A 22,541-nucleotide genomic window follows, 5' to 3' on the forward strand; every position below is an offset into this window, starting at 1 on the left:
GATTAACTTTACATGCATCAGCTTTTTTCTAGGAAAATATTTGACGTTTTCATACAGAGTTGTCGTAAATATCAGTAAAAATCCTTTACGATTTGAATCAATGACAAAATTTGGAAAATCAAAGAAATTTGAAGAAAGCACCGTAAATATGTCTCTGTGGACCATAGTCTACTTAAAAAGCAATGAGAATGTTACAAATTTTGTTCATAAGGTCTATGAAATCCATGGAAGGCGTTTGTCCTGAAAAACGAAAAACTTTGAGTATGCAAGTAACAAGTAACAAGAGTATGTAAGGTAAAAAGCTCAAGGTCTTTGGCTCTTTGAGCGAATACGAAATGTAAGGATGTTTTCAATAAGACTCGCATCGAAAACAAATATGTAAAGTCAAAAACTGTATTCAGTAAGAATATTGTCGCATGTGCACTTTCACTTCTATTTTAACATATAGAATTCCAGTTTGTTTAAAATTCAGAATTTGGGTGGTCATATTTAAACAACCTTTTTCAAATTCTGTAAATTAACTACTTCAAAAACTATAGAGTGGGCATGGTCCTATTAACTGAGTCGCCAGTAAATTTTGAAAATATCTTAATCAAGCTAATAAAGGAATGAAAAAGTATTATTAGTAATTAACTATATATTGGAGATGAATTTTTCTAAGATTCTCGTATTTTCTTTGATCTAATCTCAATGATGCTCTAGCTGTCCAGATTGCCGCATCAATTATTTTCCAATCAAAAGGTACTAAGGGCCTGCCGAAAAATTCTACAACTGCTATAAGAAATGTCTTTAAATAATTAAACTTGCTGCAGAAATTTAAATTGCTTTGATTCAGCAGTCTCTGAAAAACATTCATACTTGCACAAATGATAGCAGGTATCTACGACTTTGAGTTGCCACAGATAGTATTGGACTGAGTAATGAGCCTTGGGTAACAACCTGTTTGGCGGTATATGGCAGCTTAAACCCTTTTAGAGATATCGAAATCTAAATTCATTTGGTGACGGAAACTGATGGCCTGATTAACCTTAAGGAATAGATCAAGAAATATAACATTGAAAGCCTGCTGTTTTGGGCGTTTCAAAGACATAGTTTTAAAACGTAATCTAACCACAAGTGTGTTAGTTCGCTTTTAATTTCTTTCAGAAGAAACAGAAATTACGCGTTCCTAAATCCACAAATCATGATCTATATAATTGTCCAAGCTTGTAATTATGTTTAACTGTTCTTTCAGCTTAATTCTTTGCTCCTTATGGGTAATTTATTCTATGTTCACACCATCTAGTCGGTAGCATAGTTAGGGGGGAGGAACATGGGACCGGCGCCCTCAATGGAAAAGAGTGTCTTTGAAAAGTGTGTTATCTGGCGTTTCAAAGGGGGTCGACCTCTTTTTTTGCTTCGTTCAACTCGTCTTTGCCCCGCTCCTATCTTACCACCCTGACTACGCTACTGCATCTAGAAAATAAAAAAATACCTGTAATAAAATTATAAATTACAGAAGTGGAAAATGTAGGGTGTGGTGGAGCAAGAGATCCACCAATTAAAGATTTTGGAAAAATTTAAGATTTTGTCTCTGAAAGTAAAGGTAGGATTTGGGTTACTTCTGTGTCCAAAAAAGGTGGAATATGGACTTGAGGACTAAATTGGGTTAATCAATGAGAAAAACATGTCTTTGTGGCAGGCATCGCTTGGTTCTTTCGATCCTCTGACGTCATTTTCCTTTTATCCTCTGACGTCATATTATTACTTATTGCAGGCGAAAATATCTTGTCAGTTGACTTGAAATCATGATTCCCCTAGGCCAAATATCAATTTCTGATACATTAGCAATATGGATGATAAAGCTCTATAGTTTCCTACATTGTCAAATTTGCAAAAAAATGTTTAGTATCAAGCCAAGTAAGTTTACATGATGAAACCCCGAATATATTGGGTGATGTCCAAGAAACCATCATACATGGCCATACACCATTACCGTAAATTCTTGAATTGGCCCCCTCTCGAAAAGCCCCCCCCCTTCGAATAAGCCCCACTTCTTCTGTAAATCCTCTAATTGACCCCTCCATTTGATGATTTTTGCCATCTGAGGTTGCCTATGGCGTTTTATTAAATTAACAAAACAAATTCATACTTTAGGTAATAATCAGTTAAATGCCCATAAAGAAACTTTTAATGTCTTCAATAATATTATAATCCCCTCTCGTATAAGCCCCCCCTCCCCTCGAATGAGCCTCTATCCAAAAATATCGAAAAATAAGTAGGCCCCCAGGGGGCTGATTCGAGGATTTACGGTATATACAGTAGAACAAAATGCCTTAATAGAAAGCGTTGGCAAGCAAAACACCGTCACATATAGCAAATTGAAACATCATAGCATAGTAACTGTGCTTTGGTGACGTTCAAGAACTATCATACGTGGTCATGCACCCAAGCCCGGTTTCAGGAAATTTTTCTAGGGAGGGGGGGGGGTGTGCAAGTTTTTATCTACTGAGTACATTTTGGCAGCATTACACTACGCTAATGCAATCAGAATATTTTAGCATTGTTAAAATTTAAATTTCAGCTATTCCAAAGCAACTTCAGCTGTAAAACTATTAGTTTTATGAAAGTTCTAAAATAAGCTTTTGTGGTCACGTAGTTTATTAAACTTTCAAAAACACTGAAAGTAATGTAATGAGTTCACAGTTTGAATCAACAGATATTTGCTGTTCAATGAAAATCAAGATGTTTCTGGCCTTGTTGACATAAGCCTAACTATTTTCAAAGTTTCACTGTTTGATTTGAACGCCTGTTAAGAAGTAATTTGTCTGCATCTCACTAACTAATAAATTGAAATCCAAAAGGGTATGATTAGAATATTTTGCTGATGAGACTTTCACGGAAGGTGGTCGGGAGGGGGTGAAAAATATAGCTGGCACGTGCCTCCCCTTTCAATTTGTGTAAGTGTGTTTAATCGAGCAATCTGCAAAACTGAATCGATCGAGGGTTTACAATTTTCCAATGTGAAACTGGCGATTTTAAGGTGCAATTCTCGCAAAATTGTGATTTGCTTGGAAAAAATTTAACTTAGCACAACTTTACTGATGTTTGTGACTTTTAGCCCCCCATCGCACCTATTATTGACATATATATATTTATCTTACAGTATATAATATACAGCAAATTCTTATAAAGTAATTGGGAGATGTTCTACGCAACATAAACTTGCAGTTCAGTATTTTACGGCAGATAAGCTGTTTATTTCCTTTGTTGATCATTTTGGAATATTAAACTGTTTTAACAAGACCCGACCCCCCGAAAATTCATTTTAAACCACAGCGATCATGAATGTTTTTCGCTGAATTCATTGTTCACGTATTGTTTTCTTGATTCATACACTTTCAGATACGTAAGTAGGTTATTCCTTCGTGGAGGAAGATCATAGCATGTTCTATATATATTTTTGCTTCAATACGACAATCTCAACTGCAGCAAAGATACCATCACGCGGAGTCTGACGCTGAGTTTCATAGCTACTTTGCTCGTCAATGCTCGTAATAAATCGACAACGTTTAGTCAAGCGTTTTAAATATATAATTCTGCTTGACTTTACGCACTCACAGAGACGGGGAACATAAAACAATTCGCAGAATTACCAACTTAAAGCTCCTGCCAGTCAAGAACACCAGTCACTTATATCGCATTAATGACTTAGATTTGCTAACAAGCTAAAACTCAAGCTACCTACAGATGGTTGACAGTTTCAGTACATATATAGCAGCTGATCAAGGGTCTTGTTAAACCCAGCTATGGTACAGGATTGAGCATCAAAGGCTCTCTGAAGTTTCTTTGCATTGGCTCTCTGAAGTTTCTTTAAAGCAGGAATTGCACAGTTGAGGCAAGATAGGCTCTAGAAAACATGAAGATGAAATTGAGAAATACTATATTTGTATTTCTTGGCATCTTCTTTGGAGGTGATAGGGTGCAAACGAAGCGTTTTACCGAAGACGACGGGTGCGCATCGCGAATGGAAATGACAGATATATTTCGAGAGGAAGGGGCATGTAACATGTGGACATATAAGTATAAGATGTGCAAACACAACTTTGAAGTGACATATGTGGAAGCATATCCATATGTTTTCCTTGATAATACCACTGTCCGTGGAATTCTTCCAGGTAAGTGAAGTTAACCCGCTGTTTTACTGCTCCTTTGTACACCAGCCCAGGACACGACCAATGTCCAATGCTTCTAGCATCTTCTTACTCGAATTCTTCTTAAAACGAGGAAAATGTTTTTGATTTTCAAAATTATCCCCGGTTAAGTGAACTTCTAATGACTATAGGAAAAAAATTTTCCTTTCAAAGATTTGAGCACCGGACATTATAACCCGGAAACTATTATGCGGAAATTTCAATTGGGACATCAACCTCTCATGCTCTGCGCACGATCTTCGTGTTGCTGTAATTGAGAGTACAATTGACAGCAAAGATGTTATCTTAGAAAAACAAACAGCAAGGTTTCCTGCAGGCGTTCAGATTGAATGCGTACAGTGTTTTCAGCAATCAAAGTATGATTTTTGCCAGAATAGATTCTTAGGTTTGAAGGTTTTTAGAAAGTTTCTTCAAATTCACAAATGCCCGCTAGAATTTCTTTTCAAATGCACCTATCAATTTTCTAGATGCTATATTTACATATTCTCAGGTACAAAACCAAAGGTTCAATTTCTTTTGCCGTCAGAAGCTAAGTTTTGATAGCCAATGCATTTTTTTGTAAATTCATTAAATTTTTTTTCTGATAGACAATTATTCAATTTGTCAGCTGATGTTTATGTCACATGTATTGGGTGCATATTTCTAAAAGCCTCTCTGTCCCCTCAAATCGATCCATTTTTGTGATATCTTACAGACTTCTTGAATCTGTAATATTTTTTCGCTGCTAAATTCTGAAGTAAGCTCGAAGTGCAAGAAATAGATTGTAACAACAGTCTAAACATTGTTTGAAGAGGACGCCATGAAAAATTTCCACAGAACCACTTATTCAAATGCTGGGACAGCTCTTATGATTGTAATATGCAGATTTTATTTTTAGCTGCTCTTGCCAGATCTTCCTTTATCCCCTGCGATAAATTTTCAGTAAAACTTAGTTTTGCATTTTCCTTTATTGACGAACGCTAAGTAAAGTACACTTTCTAACTTTCATCTTATCAATCCTCTATAGCTTGGCTTATCTAGATTTGTGCTACCATAACTAATAAATCTTTGTTAAATCACCACATCTGTCATTAAAACCATAAAGCCTCCCTTGTAAGACCCCCTTGTAAGACACCCCCCCCCCTTACACGGATCGAAACAGATATGTTTTTATTAACGAGGACATGTAAACTTCCTTTTCTATTGGGCTTGCTAGATCCGTTTCAAATAGAACTGCCATCCTTAACCACGAGAACAGTAAAAAAGGAAAAATAGAAATAGAAAAACAAAATTTCTCAAATGAAAACCAGATGCAGCACAACCCCCAGTTCCATCGTTAGTAGTATGGCCTCGCTTCCAGCATTTAAAATCAAGATGCTTTCAGCTTTCAGGGAAAGCAGTTAAAGGAAACGTTCAAGCTTGGCCTCAGTGCCAAAGCAAACTGATTTAGATCGTTAAATCCAACAAATTTTTTTTGGGGTCGGGATCCAAAGTTGTGAAAAATGTGTAACCAGGAACTACATACAAGCGGTTTGCGACACAATGTATTTCTTTCTTACCACTTTACGCAGGAAATTTATATTTTGGAAATCAGGATCAAACAATCAAGGATAAGATAGTAAGCCCTTGGTACCGCAAAATTATAAAAAAGAGCACAGTTGAACAAACTCCTCCTCAACATAATACAACTTTCAGTGGCTTATACCTAGCGCACATTAGCGATTTTTGTCGCCAGCGACGGCGATTTTTGTCGTCAGCGACGGCGATTTTTGTCGCAGGCGACGGCGTTTTTTGTCGCAGGCGACTAAAATCGCTAGTCTGCGGGGGTTAACATTTAAATTTTCTTCTGGCATTGGGAGAAATATTCTACAACGGAAAAATACAACATTGCTCAATGAATCAGATAGCGCCGTTTGGTTGTATATTCCGGAAGCACATTATGGTAGCATTTTGACCTATATTTGTTATTGCATTTAAAGGTGCAACAGTTATATTATGGCTGTGCGGTGGCCATCTTGTTAAAATATCAAAGTTTGACATTGTACTACAGACTTTGCATTTCGAAATATTTTTAATCAAATGATCAATGTCTGAATCTAATCTTAATGCCAATCTGCATATTAAAGCGTTTCCAGTAACAAAACTCTTCTCAACTTGTGGTTGGCATTAGTCTATGTCAGATAACATTAATCATGAGGATTTTACGTCAGTAGAAGAGGGAATTTCACACACTTATCGTTAAATGTTTTTTCGATGACATGTGTAGTCACAAATTCTTCTGATTTCGCTCCATAAATTCCCAACTGAAATTCAGCGTTCATAACAAGTCATTATCGCCAGAAATCAAACCAAAGTATTATGAAAAAATGAGCATGTAAGGGGTAGATATACTATTTTTTGATTTATTGCTGTCAGTGGCGAGTTGGAGTATATTAAAAGAGTACATATCTTGCTACAGCGCAATGTGCTGTGCCGTGTGAGCCTCGATGCGGAGAGGAGGCGAAGAAGAGGTAGTCTTTGTTGTTCTGTTATGGTCGCAAAAACAGGATATCTAACTAATTGATAAGACCATGGCCCTGAATGTGATTTATCGCTTTAATTGACTCAAGTAACTCTCTGATAGGCTTACGTCCCGGTGCGCCTTTCAAAAATGTAAGGGATATGGATGGAGCCTCTCTTGTGAAAAATTTACGTAATAATTTGAATGAAGTTGGTACTGAAAAGGGAGCTTATTCGAGAGGTTGGCTTATTTATGAATGGCGGGGAGGGGCTTATTCCATTATAACAGGCAGAATATAGTTTTAAAAGAACACGTTTTTTCGAACAGAATCTGAAATAGCGAGCTATTAAGTCAACCTATATGAAATTATGTGCTTTAATGCACATGAAGTTTTATTGAAATTGCTGATGTTTTCAAACATTGAAAGTTTATAAAGTGGGTCCAGTGCAATATTCTTTGCTAAAATAAGGGCTTATTCAAGAGGAGAGCTTATTGCAAGGATTTTCTGGACAATTGTAGTTCTTTCAAAGTTTTTCCTTGTAAAAATGACACACCTTGACTCTTTCTTTTCCATGAATCTCTCGTCATTATCTGTTTCTCGCCAACTTAATTTTTTTACTGGGTACATTTACCTTGTGGCTGGTTGTCTTGCTTGCAGTAACGTGATTGTTACGCTGAAAGCATTTATACATCTATTGAAAGCCAGCTAATGAAAAGGATTTTCTTTGTCATACCATTATCCTATTGGAGGGATGGAGTCGGCGGGGACTTCTTGGGTTTCCTAGTAACACAGAGTAAGATCATGACTTTGAAAGCTAAGAAAAGAGACTTCACCAACATCTTCATCAATTGCCTTCAACACCCACACGCTTCCATTTTTCCTCTTAATCTCTTCTATCCGTCTTCTCCTGGGTCTTTCTTTGAGTCTCTTTCCTTGTCTTGATGTCCATTTTGTTACTCTCTTTGCCTATCTGCTGCTCTGCATGCTGGCCAGATGTCATGCTCACTTTCCCCTCATGCTTTCCTCTCATTGACCACTTCTATCATGTCTTTTATGTTGATTTTATCTCGTATTCTTTCATTTCTAACTTTTTCCTTTGTGATGATATTCAGCATTGATCGTTCAATACCTGGGCCACTGTCAGCTTCTCTCTTGATTTCAGGTGAGACTCCATGTTTCTGCACATTTTTGTTAACATGATCATGTCCATACTGTTTCCTTTCAAGCATTTTGGTATTATCTTGCTTTATGACCCAAAAAAGCTTTATAAATAACTCTAACGAATCAGGCATGAACAGCTGTAATCCGTCAGCAAACTTGAAATCTTCTATTGCCAATATCTTTCTCAGTTTTGAAAATATCTAATGATTTTGCATATTGAGAGGTATTTTATTTTTAAAATTTTAAAAAGAGATTTTCGATTAAGTAACACTTCGGTACTCTATGAAAAGTGACCGTTTTATGTAAATCTTTACTTTAATCAATCTATTTTGTCTGAATCTCGTTCATTTTGGGTATTGTAATTCAACAGGCGGGGAAAAATGTGTTTCATGATCTTTCGTGGATATGAAATGTTTGAACATGAGCGCTGAAATGCCTGCAATCCTGTCTTTTTTGGATGCAAAACCTGTATGGGCCTAAGTCCGGATCTTGCCCGATTACTTGTGCTTCATTGAGATAGAACTGTTGGAATGGAGCATGACATGCAATAAAAGTTACAGCCCTTCCAACCTCTATGTCTTCAGCGCCTCAGTGGCCTTGTTTGTACCACAATGTGCACCATATTAACTTTCTCAGCTTTTCTTTATCGAGATTTCCATCTGTGTAAAGTTTTATTCCTCTTTATTTTCATTTGTTTAACACAACTATTCTATCGGCTGAAAACATGTTGGGTCACCTGAAACATCCTGCTTTGTGCCTGTATGGCATAAATCTATAGTACTATAATTCATTGTTAACGACATTGAGCCGGAAAGCTGCTTTTGACTTATTCAAAATCAGATTGTTTTTCCGAAAAGAACCGTATGTTTGGTGCTGCTGAATTTCTCATTGCTCAAACTCTTTTGCTAATTAAATGTTGAAATTTGCCTTAAGACTTACGTATGTTATTCGCCTACCGCTTTGTAAGACAATATACCACGGCTGGGGTAAGAGGATCGCCAAAGATCTTGAGTCGGTAAAAGTTTGAAGCTGCAGGTGGTGACGTCACTTTTCTGAAATTTGTTGTTTTCTCGTTCAGTTTTCTAACGGCACCGCATTATTTTATCCTATATTCAGTTTTCAAGTCTATGCTTTTCGGTTATGTCTTTTTCTCTGTTACCATGCTATGTTGCTTATCTTTTATACAGAAATAAACGTGAGAAATTATCATATAACATAGAGTAGACCCTCTTCATTACCGCACCGTACTGAGAGCTTCACTATAAAAATTCATTTCATGAATTTATATTTTATATCAAGCAAGAGTTACTAGAATAGCAAAATCTTTATGTTCATCGTTCGTCCGTAGCAACAATCTTTGTTTTCCATCTCCTGGCGTCTCCATGCCTTCGCAGGTGCGCTTTTTGACATGATGGCTAACAGAACAGGCTTTAGAGACTTTCATTGGGAGTGCTCTTCTAATTTATATAGAACACACAAAATTTGTTTTTTTTTTCATAAAAAAACTAGTTTATTTTATTTAGCATAACGATCTCTGACTAGCTATCAGTTACTGGACCCTATTTCAGGGCAGGCGCAACCGGGGGGCCGGGGTGGCCATGCCCCCTCCCCCACTTTTTTGCGAAGCAAGTAGTTTTGAAGCTGCAGTAAAAGGGGTAAGAAGCCCTGGCTCCCTACATTTCAACCTTGGCCCCTTACCTTTTAATCACGCTTTTACTTGTAATTACAAGGCCATTCGTGATCTTTTTGTTTCAATGCAGAAGGAAAAACATTTCTTCGCTGTTGCACTCTCTTGACTTTAGATTCTAAAAATAACTCGCATAGCTTTCACAGGCATTGTGACATCATTTGGTGTCCCTGCAAGGTCTGTTAGTTTGTTCCAGGATTAAGCTTCAGCCTGAAAGTTAACATTCGAGAACATGTCAGACTTCAATGCAGAAAAAGATGTCTTAGTCCAAAATATTGGTTTTTAGCAGTCTTTTTGCTAACGTACTTTACTTTAGTTTTATTCCATTCTCCACTGATGCATTGATTGATCATGGAATAAAGTGGCATATTTTTCTGCTGTCTCTATTAAACCAATACTGGGGTTTATTAGGCAACAAAAAGTGTCATGCAAGGTGACGGCTTATTAGAGGGTGTGGGCCTATTAACAAATTTTACTTCCAGGTTGGGGGCTTATTTGGTGGGGTCATATTCTAGGGGGTGTTTTTGAGGGCTTACGGTAATAATACCCCCCGTCATCTTATAATGGTTCTGAATGCTCCCCGTATCCCACATCGCTTGAACGAAAGAAATCTGATTGCCCATTAGCTCTGCAAATCCACAGCAATGTGTCAAAGATCTTATAAGAAGGTATTTTCAAAGATTTTTTTCCATAAATGGACCTTCTTTTAATTATCAATGGAAGAGGTTGAGGAAACTAGAACTTTCCTCACAGATTAATATCTTTTTTCAACTTGAACACCTTGTCAAAGGATTACTAAATTCGCTTTTGCTTCCTTTGAGAATCGAATTTTCGTGTCTTTTGGGTAATTTTGTGGTTAAAACAGCGAACGAATGAGGAAATTTAGCTTTATATCTCGCCATCTTTTGACCAAGGAAAGTTTTATCTTGCTGGAGCGCAAAATAAGGTTGAACTAAAAATGCTTTAAATTTTTGCACGCGTTGTACTTTTTTATTTACATTATAAAAACCGAGAAAGATCTTAAAAAATTTCTGTATTGTTGTCATGTCGTCTTGATAATTGCTAAAAATATGGAAGAGAACGAGTCAGTGTCTAGAATTTTAAAAATGATCTCAAATTGTTGAAAGAGACGTCCTGATCTTGACCAACGTGTAGCATTTTGTTGGGCTACGATTGCGTCACGTAGCACCTAATTTTTAAATGAAGTAATGGTGAAAATGAATTACAGAGATAATACCATTCAATTGCTAATGATACGGTAACTCTCTTCAATGAAAGTCCAGGAAGGGATCAACCCTAGGTAAAAGTTCTGTGCTTTAGAGTGACTTGCCTCCCTCTTGTTCGTTGATCATACTTTCAGCATTGATGGAAAAGGCCATAAATTACATGTCCCTAGGCACATTTTGGAGTGGGGGGGGGGGGGGAATGTTGGTTGAGACAAATTGGGAACATTTATGTTAGTTTTTCACACATTAGCTTTCATGTCATTACCTGAATATTATAGTTCAGTGAAATGGTGACAGGGCTATAGCCCCCTCCCCCAGCTCCTGGTCCCCAATGATAGCTCTTTATACCTTAACCTTCAGTTGACTTTTTTTGCTGATTTAAGATTATTCGAAAACATTTTATTTAATGTACAACATCTATTGCTTGTGGCTTTCATACTGTTTCAACCTCTTAGATAGACAATGTTCTTTCTACACTGTTGAAATTTATTATGTTGGAGAGTGCAAGTTATTAAATTCCATGAACATCTAGAACTGCGTACATTAAAGGTCATATAACAGCAAAACTTTGTTCAAAACGCTGAACTTTTCTCTACATTCAAACTCGATGAAATTAATTTTCATATTACATTGCTATGATCCCTTTTCCTATTAAAAGCAATTGCAATATTTTGATTGCAATTTAGAGTTATCTGGTAGAAGGCTTAATATTTGGTGATAGAAAACAGTTGGTTAATGAATGTTATGGTAGTTATGTAATTAATGCAATCCTACATGACTAGCAACGAGAAGGTCGTAGAAACTTGTTGTAGTGTTATATTGAAAAAGTTTGCATTTGAAATTATTTTAATTAATTTTAACATGAGCAGAGCAGTCTTTACAATTATCCACGATTTTCCATGCTGCGTGCATAGGGAGTTGCTCTACAAAAGTTGCTTTACCTCTCTGATGAGCTCAAATTTGCTTCTGTATACATATAACACGAAACTAATGTTCTCTTTTTATAGAACAATTTTTAGAGACAGAGTTTCCATTGGCTTGTTACGTTCATTTTCTGTTTTGTGATTGACAAACCTTCTCGGACACCAACATACATACACTAATGATCAAAAATTAAAATGGCAGAAAAGGACATTCTGTGTCCCTTTTTGCACGATTTTTGTTGTTGTCAAAAATCAAGATAAAGTTCTTTGTCTTTGCAAATCTACGTAGGGAATAACTAGAATGGGCCTATCCAGTAGCTAAATGTGACAAATCTGTTAAGCGTGTCACAAATTTGCCAAGATGAGCCTACATGAGCATTGTAAGCATAGGCCTATCACTGTAATTTAGACTTTGTTCTACACTTTGCCAACCAAGCCAACTCCGTTAGCTGACTTCAAATGTTAATATAGCCATATCTTGTCCAACTTATGAGATATTCACAAATTTAAAATATATTTTATTATGTTCCCCCCTGTTAAGGGAAAACAGTTCGCATTTTTCAAAAGTTTATTTTGGAATGTCACACTAAAATATCTATTGTCAAAGTGATATACCTCGCGAAAACAAGTAAAAATACGTCATCAGCAGCCTCTTATTCATTACCTTAACTGATATAAGTTCATTGCAAGTCTCTTCCAGAAAGGCACAGTGGCAGAATTGACGTCATTAAAGAATCATATTTTTAGCGTTTCAGAATTATGTCTCAGTAATCTAAGAGAACACCACAAAATACTTTTAGATGGGCAAAATCAGTTATATCTGTTACAAATCGACGGAGATATTGTCACATAAGCACGGCGTCTTGTAATTTTGTCCTGTTTCTTACATCTGTGAACCAGGTAAAAACAACAATGATATTTTAGCCAAACACATGCTTTTCACTGGTAATTTCGTATGTTTATTTATTAATCTAACGCCTTAGTATTTATTGAGAATTTTGAGGTTTAGGAGGGTCAACTATAAGGGCGGGGCGTTTTTAATAGAGAGGTGTCTATCGAATTTTTTTTTGCAAGTCAATCCATGCTAAATCTGAAAAGAATAATATCGATTCAACTGTTAAAAAATCATCTTCTTTTTATCTGAATCAATCTTAGTCTTTTTTATATCCCTCTACCTCGGAAATTTGCTATTTCAAATGGATTCTATTTCTCGTTTTCTTCACAGGGCGTGGCTGTTTTTTAGTTTTTTATAACATGGCAAAGACCGAGAAACAACTTTTGTTTGGGGGGGCAGCCCTGATAACTTAGTCTAACAACAGCCATATTTTACAAAATGAAAGTAATTTACATATGCTACCAAAGTTTTGTGGAAGGCCAATGCCCGTCCCCCCCATCACCTGTTGAAATACTAGAATCCTTCCCAGTAGTCTGTTTACTCATCTGAACTGGTAAGTCGACAAGAGCAATGCGCAACTTCGAAATGATTTTATGATGATGACGTCTTTTTAGATATTGGCGATACAGTAAAAACGACACAAAAACACTAACTTGCTTTTTTGATATATTTCTAATGATACTCCTGGGGGCTTATTAGAGAAAATATTTTTATTTAAAAACTTTGATTTTATGGGGGAGTTTATAGAAGAGGAGCGTTAATTAGAGAGGTAAATAATTAATTCCTAGGTTAAGGATTTTAACAAGAGTCGAGACACGGGTAACTCGTTCTTAAATGTTTTTAGATATTCCTGGAATAATTTAAGTTTTCTTGTCTAGACTGTCATGGATTAATGAAATTGAAGACAGCTTTTGATTATATAAATTTATGTTATGACTGGAAAATGAGAAAGTAACACAGGAGTCTTTCTATGGTCGGCAAGGTGTTTTAAATTAGCACCAAAACCCAGCTAACGTAATTTCGGTCTGAATTCGCATCAATCAAGTGAACATTTAATCAAGTATGCGCCTTTACCTAATTATTCCTAATTATTCCTAGCTCTTTAAAATTGGGAACTTGGTTTTAGCGACTGTTCATCTTGTGTTAACATTCTCGTGTTACCTGTAAGCATTGTGAGTAACGCGTTGACGATAAGAAACAACGTATGAACGTCAAAATTTCTAAAAGTGCCATATAGTGGAAAGTATGGCTTTAAATACATAGAGCGAATTCAAGTGTTTTCTGTAGATAGGTAATGCACCTTCTAATCTTATAAGAATAGACAAATGAGCCGGTTGTACTGTGAAATTTCAGAATACCGCAAACAATTTGAGACGTTTATATGCAAAGTCTAATTTCAAGCATCCAAAGGCCTGTTTATGTGGAAAAATCATCCCACCCTTCAGCCTGTGAGCTGAGAGGTGAGATTCCACTCTTCTATAGAATCCTTTGTGTTTTGCGTTTAGCTATATGGAAAACATGCGAGATCCCGGTTAAGTGAGGTCCCACTTCATGAGAGATGGGACCTTACTGAAGTGGGATGAATTTTTTCCATATCAGCGCTGGAAGGTGGGGTGAAGCTAGAAGATGGGATGAAATGTTCATATAAACGTGATCAAATTTCGTCCAGCTTGTCAGCACACAAGCTGGAAGGTGGGGTGATTTTCTCAATATACAGCTAGAAGGTGGGCTAGAATCTGCATGTAAACATTCGATGATTTCATCCCACCTGCCAGATTATGGGCTGTGAGGTGGGATGAATTTGCTTATATAAACAGGCCCTAAATTCTTTTTTGATCCGGCTGTGATGAGTTTTGAACAACTTAAAACAAAATATGAAGTTCAATAACAGTTGTGAAAACTTCTTTAAGTAACCTATAGTTGAGAAAGCCTCTGGAGTAGCTATTATTGCTAGCTTTTGTCTGAGTAGGATATATTTCAGAAAACCTGTCACAAACCTTCTACTTAATCGGGAACAAAGTGACTTTTCCTTTCGTTGCCTCGACTCTATTATTTCGATATGATTAAAAAAACCAAATTGTTGATTTTTATTCAGCAAGATAGGAATTTAATTTAGATCGAGTGCTTCAAATTCATTCTAAGGAATGGACCACCAATTAAAGCAGTGACCACTAATCTAACCATATGACATTTCAGTTATTTTGATCAGTGTTTTTCTTGTCTTGATTGTGCCTCGTGTCTGAATCATAGTTAATTAAGTGTTTCGCATGGATGGATTCAAATCTAACTTGAAACGATAACACATATATGCTTGAAAACTGTAGCTGCATATTTTTCATTGTTTTACTTTTTATTAATTTTTTGCTTCTCTAATTGAGATGGATTTTTGATTTCTTTTTCGCTGAGAATACTACATTTCCTATCAAAATTTTAGTAAACTTTTCCGGACATTCTCTTTTTTTTCACTTGTTTTCTCTCGTTTAAACCGGGAGAAACTTTGGTGGGCTTGTTTAGGCTATCTCAAACTTCTGTGAACATTTTACTCTAAAAACCGAGCTGAATTATCCAATAGGCTACATATTCCCTTAATACTGAAACTCTTTGGTTACATTGATTCAAATCATGAAATGTTTTTTTAAATTATTTTTCAGACATGCTTCGATCTATCATGTCGACATGCTGCCTTGGCTGTAACAAGCTAAAGTTCGTTGGCCCAGCTACCTACCTCACAAAGTTCCACAACAAAAATGCTTCTATTGTCATGCCCATTGAAACCTCGAAGTCAAGCACCCAGTTCTTCAGTAGGGAGTTCATCTATTTCTTGGAAGTCCCGGCTGTAAGTTTCTTGCTCAAGCCACAGAGACACAGTGCCAGTGAGTTGACTGCTGACTTATTCAAGTCCGTTCTATCAACGTGGCCGCTTTTTATCACAGCCTTGCTCATGGCCATCATTGCTGGAATCGCAATTTGGATGATGGTAAGATGCATCCTAACTTTGACACATCGTCTTTACTGATTTGATGTAAAAACAAGATATTACAATATGTGTATCATTGACATTGCTTTTGCTTGCCTTTGCCGGTTGCTTGTAATTCTACATACATAAGGGAAATATGGTATTAATCGTCCCCTGTTTTGATTGAATTTGCTGAAAGTTCTTTAAGATCTTTTAAATCTCAGCCTTACATGTATTATGGCCTGCAAATTATTTAGTTTGTTTGCGTCCTGAAATCTGCTTTACCAAACTTTGTAGCAAATGCCCCAAAACTCTGTAGGCTACACTGAACCCTTAATTACAAATCAATTCTATATTGAAAGAATTATCGTCCAAGGAATTCGATGAAGAGCATGTTTTGTCCCTAGATTCTCTGAAGGTGGAGCCCCAAAGAACGTGGGATTTATCTTGAGTTTTCGAAAACAAAGTTAAAAATTCTCCCTGTATCATTTTGATTTGTGGAACAACGTTAATGCTTTCGTTACTAGTAATATTATCGCAACCATTTCCAATTTGCTTACAACTTTCAATTATCAAAATACTATTGTAAATTATAATATGGTTTTTTGGCGGTGCAAAATTTGAAAATGGCTTTGGAATATACTCTAAGGGGAGTCAGACTAAAAAGCTTTTAGAATGTCATAAAATGATGGCTTTTTTCAAAGCCATTTTGAGGCATTGAAATAGTGATTGTCATTTTGAAAAAAGCCCAATATTTAATTTAAACTTCAGTATGAGGCCCCTACGAGCTCGTCTTGAAGCGTCCTAATGGATTGATATGAGTATATGGTATCAACTCGTTTATGTTTTAGTCACTTAATTATGGTAATGAAAATTCTACTTGGATCATACATGACTAAGATATATGTCATTGCATGTTATTCTCATATGTTTATTCATTTGGTGTTTCAGGATACATGGTTCAATGTCCTTGAATTCCCGAGGTCATTCCTAAGAGGTCCATTTGAAGGCTTTTGGTGGGCGTTTGTTTCCATGACGACAGTGGGGTGAGTTATTTCTTAAGTACAAAAGCCTCGTTTGAAAGCTTATTGATGCCTCCTTATGTGCTAACATTTTAAGATTCAACTCATACTTGGCAGTTCCTTTCGAGCTAGACTGAATCTTTGGTAGGTGACGAAGGTGAATAGTCAGTGTACGCTAGTGGTAACGCCCTCTCGTTGATTTCTTTGCTACTCATCATATTAATATGGACTAATTGAAATGACATGGTTCAAAGGAATTTAAAATTATGTTTTTTCTTTGACCTGCATGCCTCGCTAGTCTTGAAAGGAATTTACTTTTTGGCTGATTTTTACAGATTTTATCGATCAGTAGTTAATAAGGATTGCTTGCGGATACAGATAATGTGTGTCAGCAGTAAACGTACACTAAGGTCCATTACTATCATTGCAAAACTAGTTTTAGGAAAATATTAAAGAGGATAGGTCCAAGTATTGAGCCCTGTGGTACTGTCTATATATTCTCGTTCTACAAAGACTGTTGTTTATCTACATCAATAACCCAATCTTTGGCTTTGACAAGAAAATAGTTTGTTTTCAAATCATTCCTTTTCAAAGATTTCACTCTCTCTAACCTGCGCCAGTTTGCAAAATAATAACAAATATACTTAACCTAAAGTGACATTCGTCAGCAATGGGACAAAAAGCGTCCGAGTTAAAAATCTTTACCTGTAGCAAAGGTTACCATCAGAATTATGGAATGCAGAAACCCTTTAATACGATCCTGGTCTTTAATACGATAAAAAACTTTATTTTGGGACATGGTAGCGTATAATAATCAATTTGAAAACCCTTTTGAAAAGAGATTAAAAATTGGCACGGTTTATGTTTTAAGTTTTATATGCATCGTTGCCATTTGACGGGAGGTAAAAGCGCGAAGAAAAAATTGTATTTTCTTTTAAAAACGAATTCATGTGGACAGATCGTTAGTTTAGGTTTTGGCACTGATCTCAAATTTAAGCCATTCTGCTCTATTCAAGATGCTTTGAGTCCTCTTTGATGTGATGAGAAAGTTCAGTCCTCAAGTCGAAACAGAAATGAAAAATTTTCTGCTCAGTTGACAAGAATACCCTATATTTTCAATCTTAGTACAATAAAAGTAGGGTTTAGATTGTAACTGATTTTGATAATCATCGTTTTCAGGGCGCCCAAGCTCAAACTTTCCCAACTCTGCCTCACTCTATCTGAGTCGCATGCACGTTTTGTTCAGATGTCTGCAGCCGCAGAAGCAAGCTGATAAATTCTTGGCGCCACTTCAGCAATTTTATATGATATTTAATCTATCCCTCTCATCGTCTTTATTGATAAAAATAAAGGTCTGTTTTTCTTTGCAACCAAACACTACTCTTTTAAATAAATAATATTAACCATGTTTTAGTTTTGCGAAAAAAAATTTGCTTTGAAGATAAAAAAGTTCATTGTTTACCGAAAATCAAAATTTTCAAACTAATTTTTTATCACAATTAAGCTTTGATGGCAAAAGTTGAAATTTTTGGTTAGCATTTTAAACTTTATTTACACTAGCTATCCAACATTGTCTAAACCAACGTCAATATATTGCAACCAACTGCATCGTAGAGGTATTCAACCTCACTGATATTTATGCACACTTAGATAGGCTTTCTGTTTGGTTAAGTTTTCCTTATGGTTTCGCCACGATCAAATGCGTGATTAGAAAAGCTGCTTGTACAAAGCATCGTTTTCAGTCTTAAGCATAACCCAACTTCCTATTGCTGGAGCAGTTTGAGTGATTCTTTTTTCTAGCTGAAGCTTCTAGCTCCCTTTGACCAAAGTGACATTTCCTCTTTTAACAAACAATCCTTCTTCAGACGAATCTTGAATTCATAGATAGAAAAGGCCCAGTTTGCTTTTATTCTCATTTCACGTGGCTCTGAAAAATACCGATAGATCTTCTGATTTCTGAAATTTCGAGTCCCAGACAACTTAGGTTGAAAAGCCCAAACTGATAAAGCATCTTTTCCTGATGAGGTCACTTTAACTCCTGAATTTCAATGAATTTCTCTTTGTTTGAATAGAGAATGTACTGAAGAATGCTGGCAGATATGGAACACATTGATTGTACCAAGCTTAGAGTCGCAAACGTTAACAAAATTATGAATTCCGGCCAGTATATCAAATTGCGAGATAGGGAGAGAAAGAGAAATGCTTTATTGACACGAAAGGCCAATCCATCCTTCCACCCATCCTAACTGAAAAGTTTCTGACTTATTAACATCTTAAAACAAGTTTCTTTCTGATAGGTAACCATTTAAGGTTCTAAAGTAAAGAAAATTCCAATTTCACTATTTTTGACTTATCACCATCATACTTAAAGAAACACCATGAAGCTTCAAAGTATGTTTCAATTTCGTCTATATTGACTGATATATAGCAAATAACTGAATTTTGCTAATGAATTACTGCTGTTTTGACCTCGTTCATGGATTTTAGGACCAAGACCAAATTATCGTGCATTGATGGGGAACGAGCTTGTACTCTTGTTGCAAGACCTCAGCCAATTTATAACATGTTTGACTGATATTGCACATTTATTGGTAGTTTATCTTGCTTTTTAAGGTTATGTGGTACAATTTCAAGAGGTTAATGATGTTTTCATATACGTCACAACAAAGAACACTGATGCTCTCAAATTCTCTAAATTATGATCACCATTCCTCTGTATAACCGTTTTGTTAAGGACAGGGATTGGTCAGATGTATGCCATGAGTATTGACTGAGGTCTCGATTTTTTTCGTAGCTACGGTGATAGAGCGCCAAAGTCATACATCGCAAGAATCTTTGCTGTTATTTGGATTTTCCTGGGCGTGACCATCTTCTCCATGTATTCAGCTGCACTCACTTCAGCATTGACCAAAAAGGTTGTCGTCACTCGTGATTCCCTTTCAGGGAAAAAGGTACGTTGATGTTTATATGATTTATAGCGGTCTGTAGTTTTTCGAGTGCAAAACAAACAGAATGTGATTAAGAAGATCTTTGCCAATTGAGGAATTTCAAGTAATTTTTATATGACCATTGAATATTATTGGGAGGTTAGCTTGAGAAAGGTGGAACTAGAAAGAGTTACATCATTCCAATAAATGTTTAAATCCTATATTTTGTTATCGATTAAAGCATAAACTACAAAAAATTACTTTTCGCTACTTATTCCATTGAGTCTTATTCGAGGAAAGCATAATTGCAGAATAATATCTTATTTCAAGAAAGCCCCACAGGACAATAGCTTTATAGTATTACTTCCTTTGATTGGAGACCAAAAAGCAAATAAGCGACTTATGTGATGGTGAAAAATTAGAATATTTTTTAGATCTTCACACAGCACTTTTTAACTCTTTTAATGATATCAGAAATCATCATTGACTGTTAAGCTTCCTTTGCAAAAAAGCCTTTTTGTAATTTTTCACTTTACTTCATTGAAAAAATTATGTCGTTTCTATGTTGACCTTTGTGGAAAATACTAAACTTTGAAATAAGCCCCCCCCCTCGAAAAAGCCCCCCTCCCTCGAATAAGCCCCCATCCAAAAATTCAGATTTAAGGTATTCTTCCATATCAAGGCTCTATTTACTTCATGTGCTGATTAATTCTTAGCAATGGAGCAGTTAGTTATAGCTAAGATTAGACCACATCTTGTATCGGTAGGTCTTTCTCCATTAGAGCATACCCTTTTCGACAAACCATCTACAAGGGCTCGCTTTAAAAAACAAATGAAATCAATCACCTTTCATAATCTTCTTTCTATCTCTCAGGCGAAGCATTGTAATACTAAGTAATAAACAATTTAATTGCAAAGGATGAAGGAAAGAGATATTGCATCCTGTACCATGTCATTTCTTTGTTCTGCAAGTTTTGGTGCAATTTTGTTGCTGTGAATTTGATAAAGGTGTTGCGTTTGAGCACATGTTTAACTTTTACACGTGCAAGAGATTCCTATTTTTTAGAATACAGCAGACAATCTTTTTGAATGATGCAATAGAAGGCAATAAAGTATATATAGTCCATATAACGAAAGCTCTGGCAAACAAATAACGCCTTGTTGTTCTTTTTGCACCTCAATAAGCTTTTAAACCGTTTAAAAAATGACTCAAATGGAGGATAGAAAGGAATAAACCAACCTCTGTTTTTTGTGCTCCAGATAAACCCTTTGGGTCATACTGGTGCTTACCTTCGAAGGGATTCAATGTTCGAAAAAAGTGTTGATCAGGTTTGACCTTGCTGAGATATCCAGTTTCTTTGGCAGGCCCAATCTATATTAAATTAGTGCATAAACGAGATATAGCGTATAATTATCTCAACAGATAAGCAGATTATTCCCAGGTCGACTTTTACTTCTACAGTAAACGATGTTTTCCCTTTGCTAATGTCTGAATCTCAATTATTGCCTTGAAACTCACAAATGCGGCATCATAGATACACGTTCACTGTGAGCCTATTGCTGAATTTTGATGATATTGTACAAAGCTGTTGATTTAATTAAGTTCGCCAAGTAAAAGAGATGAAATGATGACCTTGTGAAAGACATTATGAATGTAAAAGTGCGACTTCTCATTCAAACCTGAGCAAGGAAAGGGGCTTACTTTTGCGAGATTAGTGTTTATATAAAAATGAATGACAAAATGTTCTGGGAAACAATCTTTTCGTATCTGATGAGAGATTTTGAAGGGGTGTGACAGTCTCCAAATTTCTAATATTTGGCTGGCGAATTGTTAGTTCGCTATGTTAACTACTGTTAGCCCCCATTTCTTCCTGACCCAGGTGAATTGATAGAAATTCTCTACCATATGTTTAAATTTTTCATTTGGAATAAATTGCTATTCATATAAGACTTTCACGAAAGACAAACTGTATATAAAATTTGTACCTAAGATTCTTCAATTGGGATTCTGACAGTTAGAGGTGCTTGTACAGATTTAGCAAAAAACCTTTTTTCTATTCAAAAAGACTATTTCTAAGGATCCTTGAATTTGGAAAAAAGCTATTTGGCAGTCACTTGCCAGTATTTTCCTTCTATTCTGGCAGTACTATGATGATAGGCAGTTCCATGGCGATAAAATCATATTAAAACGATTAGATATCAGCATATTATTAAATACAACGCAAATAATAGCTAGCACGGAAGATCACACCTAGCACAGCAAATTACTTCAGTGAGCTTCTTTTATTGAATTCCAACCACTGTTAGAAATCTGTTCCTTCTCAGTCTCTCTGCCACAGATTACCCATTGCACATGGCAATTTACTGCCAATATAACACACCCCTTTTGCCACGTATTTAGTCACGTACGCAGGCATCGAATATTACAGGAGCAAAACTGACCCAAAGACAGAATAAAGATTCCGGAAGTTTGTCACAGGAAAAAGGCATCCTAACCCGCTCACCCCTCATATTTTGAATTGGATAATATAACATGGCATGAACATTTTTCAATGGCAATTTGGAAGTGAGTGACCACAGCCCCATGTTCTCTTTCTTTACGGAAATTCTAGGTTATGTATTTTTTTAGATTGTTTCTAATATGCATTAAAACTTTTTATTTTAGATAGCAGTTGTCAACACCACTGCAGCGTCACATGCTGCTGCCAGGAGAGAAAATGCTGAAATCAAAGGTAAGCTAAGAAATATTTTCTAGCGGGGAAAGCAACCTTTTTTCAAACACAACTTTCTGCGAGCTAGATAAATCTTTTGGCGAAAAAGCCTTCATCTCTTGTCAAAACTGTGCTCAAAAGATAATTTCAGTTCATAATTAGTTTTGTAGTTTTGATATTGTTTATTCACTTTTGCAACTTTTGTATCTTTATTTACTTCTACCAAACATCCGAAGGTAGTTTTTTGGAACAATGAGAAGCTATGCTTAACGAGCAGTGTCCTGGTCCTTCCTCTCGATGTGACCACACCTCGTGATTCCTACTCTCCTCACTCTGGATGAGAGTTTGGTCATGCCAGGG

General features: G+C 36.1%; 1 protein-coding gene across 4 annotated transcripts in view; it reads left to right on the forward strand.

The window, feature by feature from the left end:
* The window catches only part of LOC135692560 (uncharacterized), a 61,547-nt gene that overhangs the window by 31,643 nt on the left and 7,363 nt on the right, over positions 1-22,541 (forward strand). For 3 of the 4 annotated variants that reach the window (XM_065210734.2, XM_065210732.2, XM_065210736.2), the window contains exons 3-6: positions 15,217-15,542; positions 16,473-16,567; positions 19,338-19,494; positions 22,136-22,202. In XM_065210734.2, coding sequence (XP_065066806.2) covers positions 15,217-15,542; positions 16,473-16,567; positions 19,338-19,494; positions 22,136-22,202 — 645 coding nt within the window. Of the gene's footprint in view, positions 1-3,345; positions 4,158-15,216; positions 15,543-16,472; positions 16,568-19,337; positions 19,495-22,135; positions 22,203-22,541 lie in introns of those variants that run through there. The other variant, XM_065210735.2, reaches the window with a different exon arrangement.

This window comes from Rhopilema esculentum, chromosome 3 (genome assembly GCF_057945365.1).
Source record: "Rhopilema esculentum isolate cy_ngs chromosome 3, ASM5794536v1, whole genome shotgun sequence".
Taxonomy (NCBI): Eukaryota; Metazoa; Cnidaria; class Scyphozoa; order Rhizostomeae; family Rhizostomatidae; genus Rhopilema; species Rhopilema esculentum.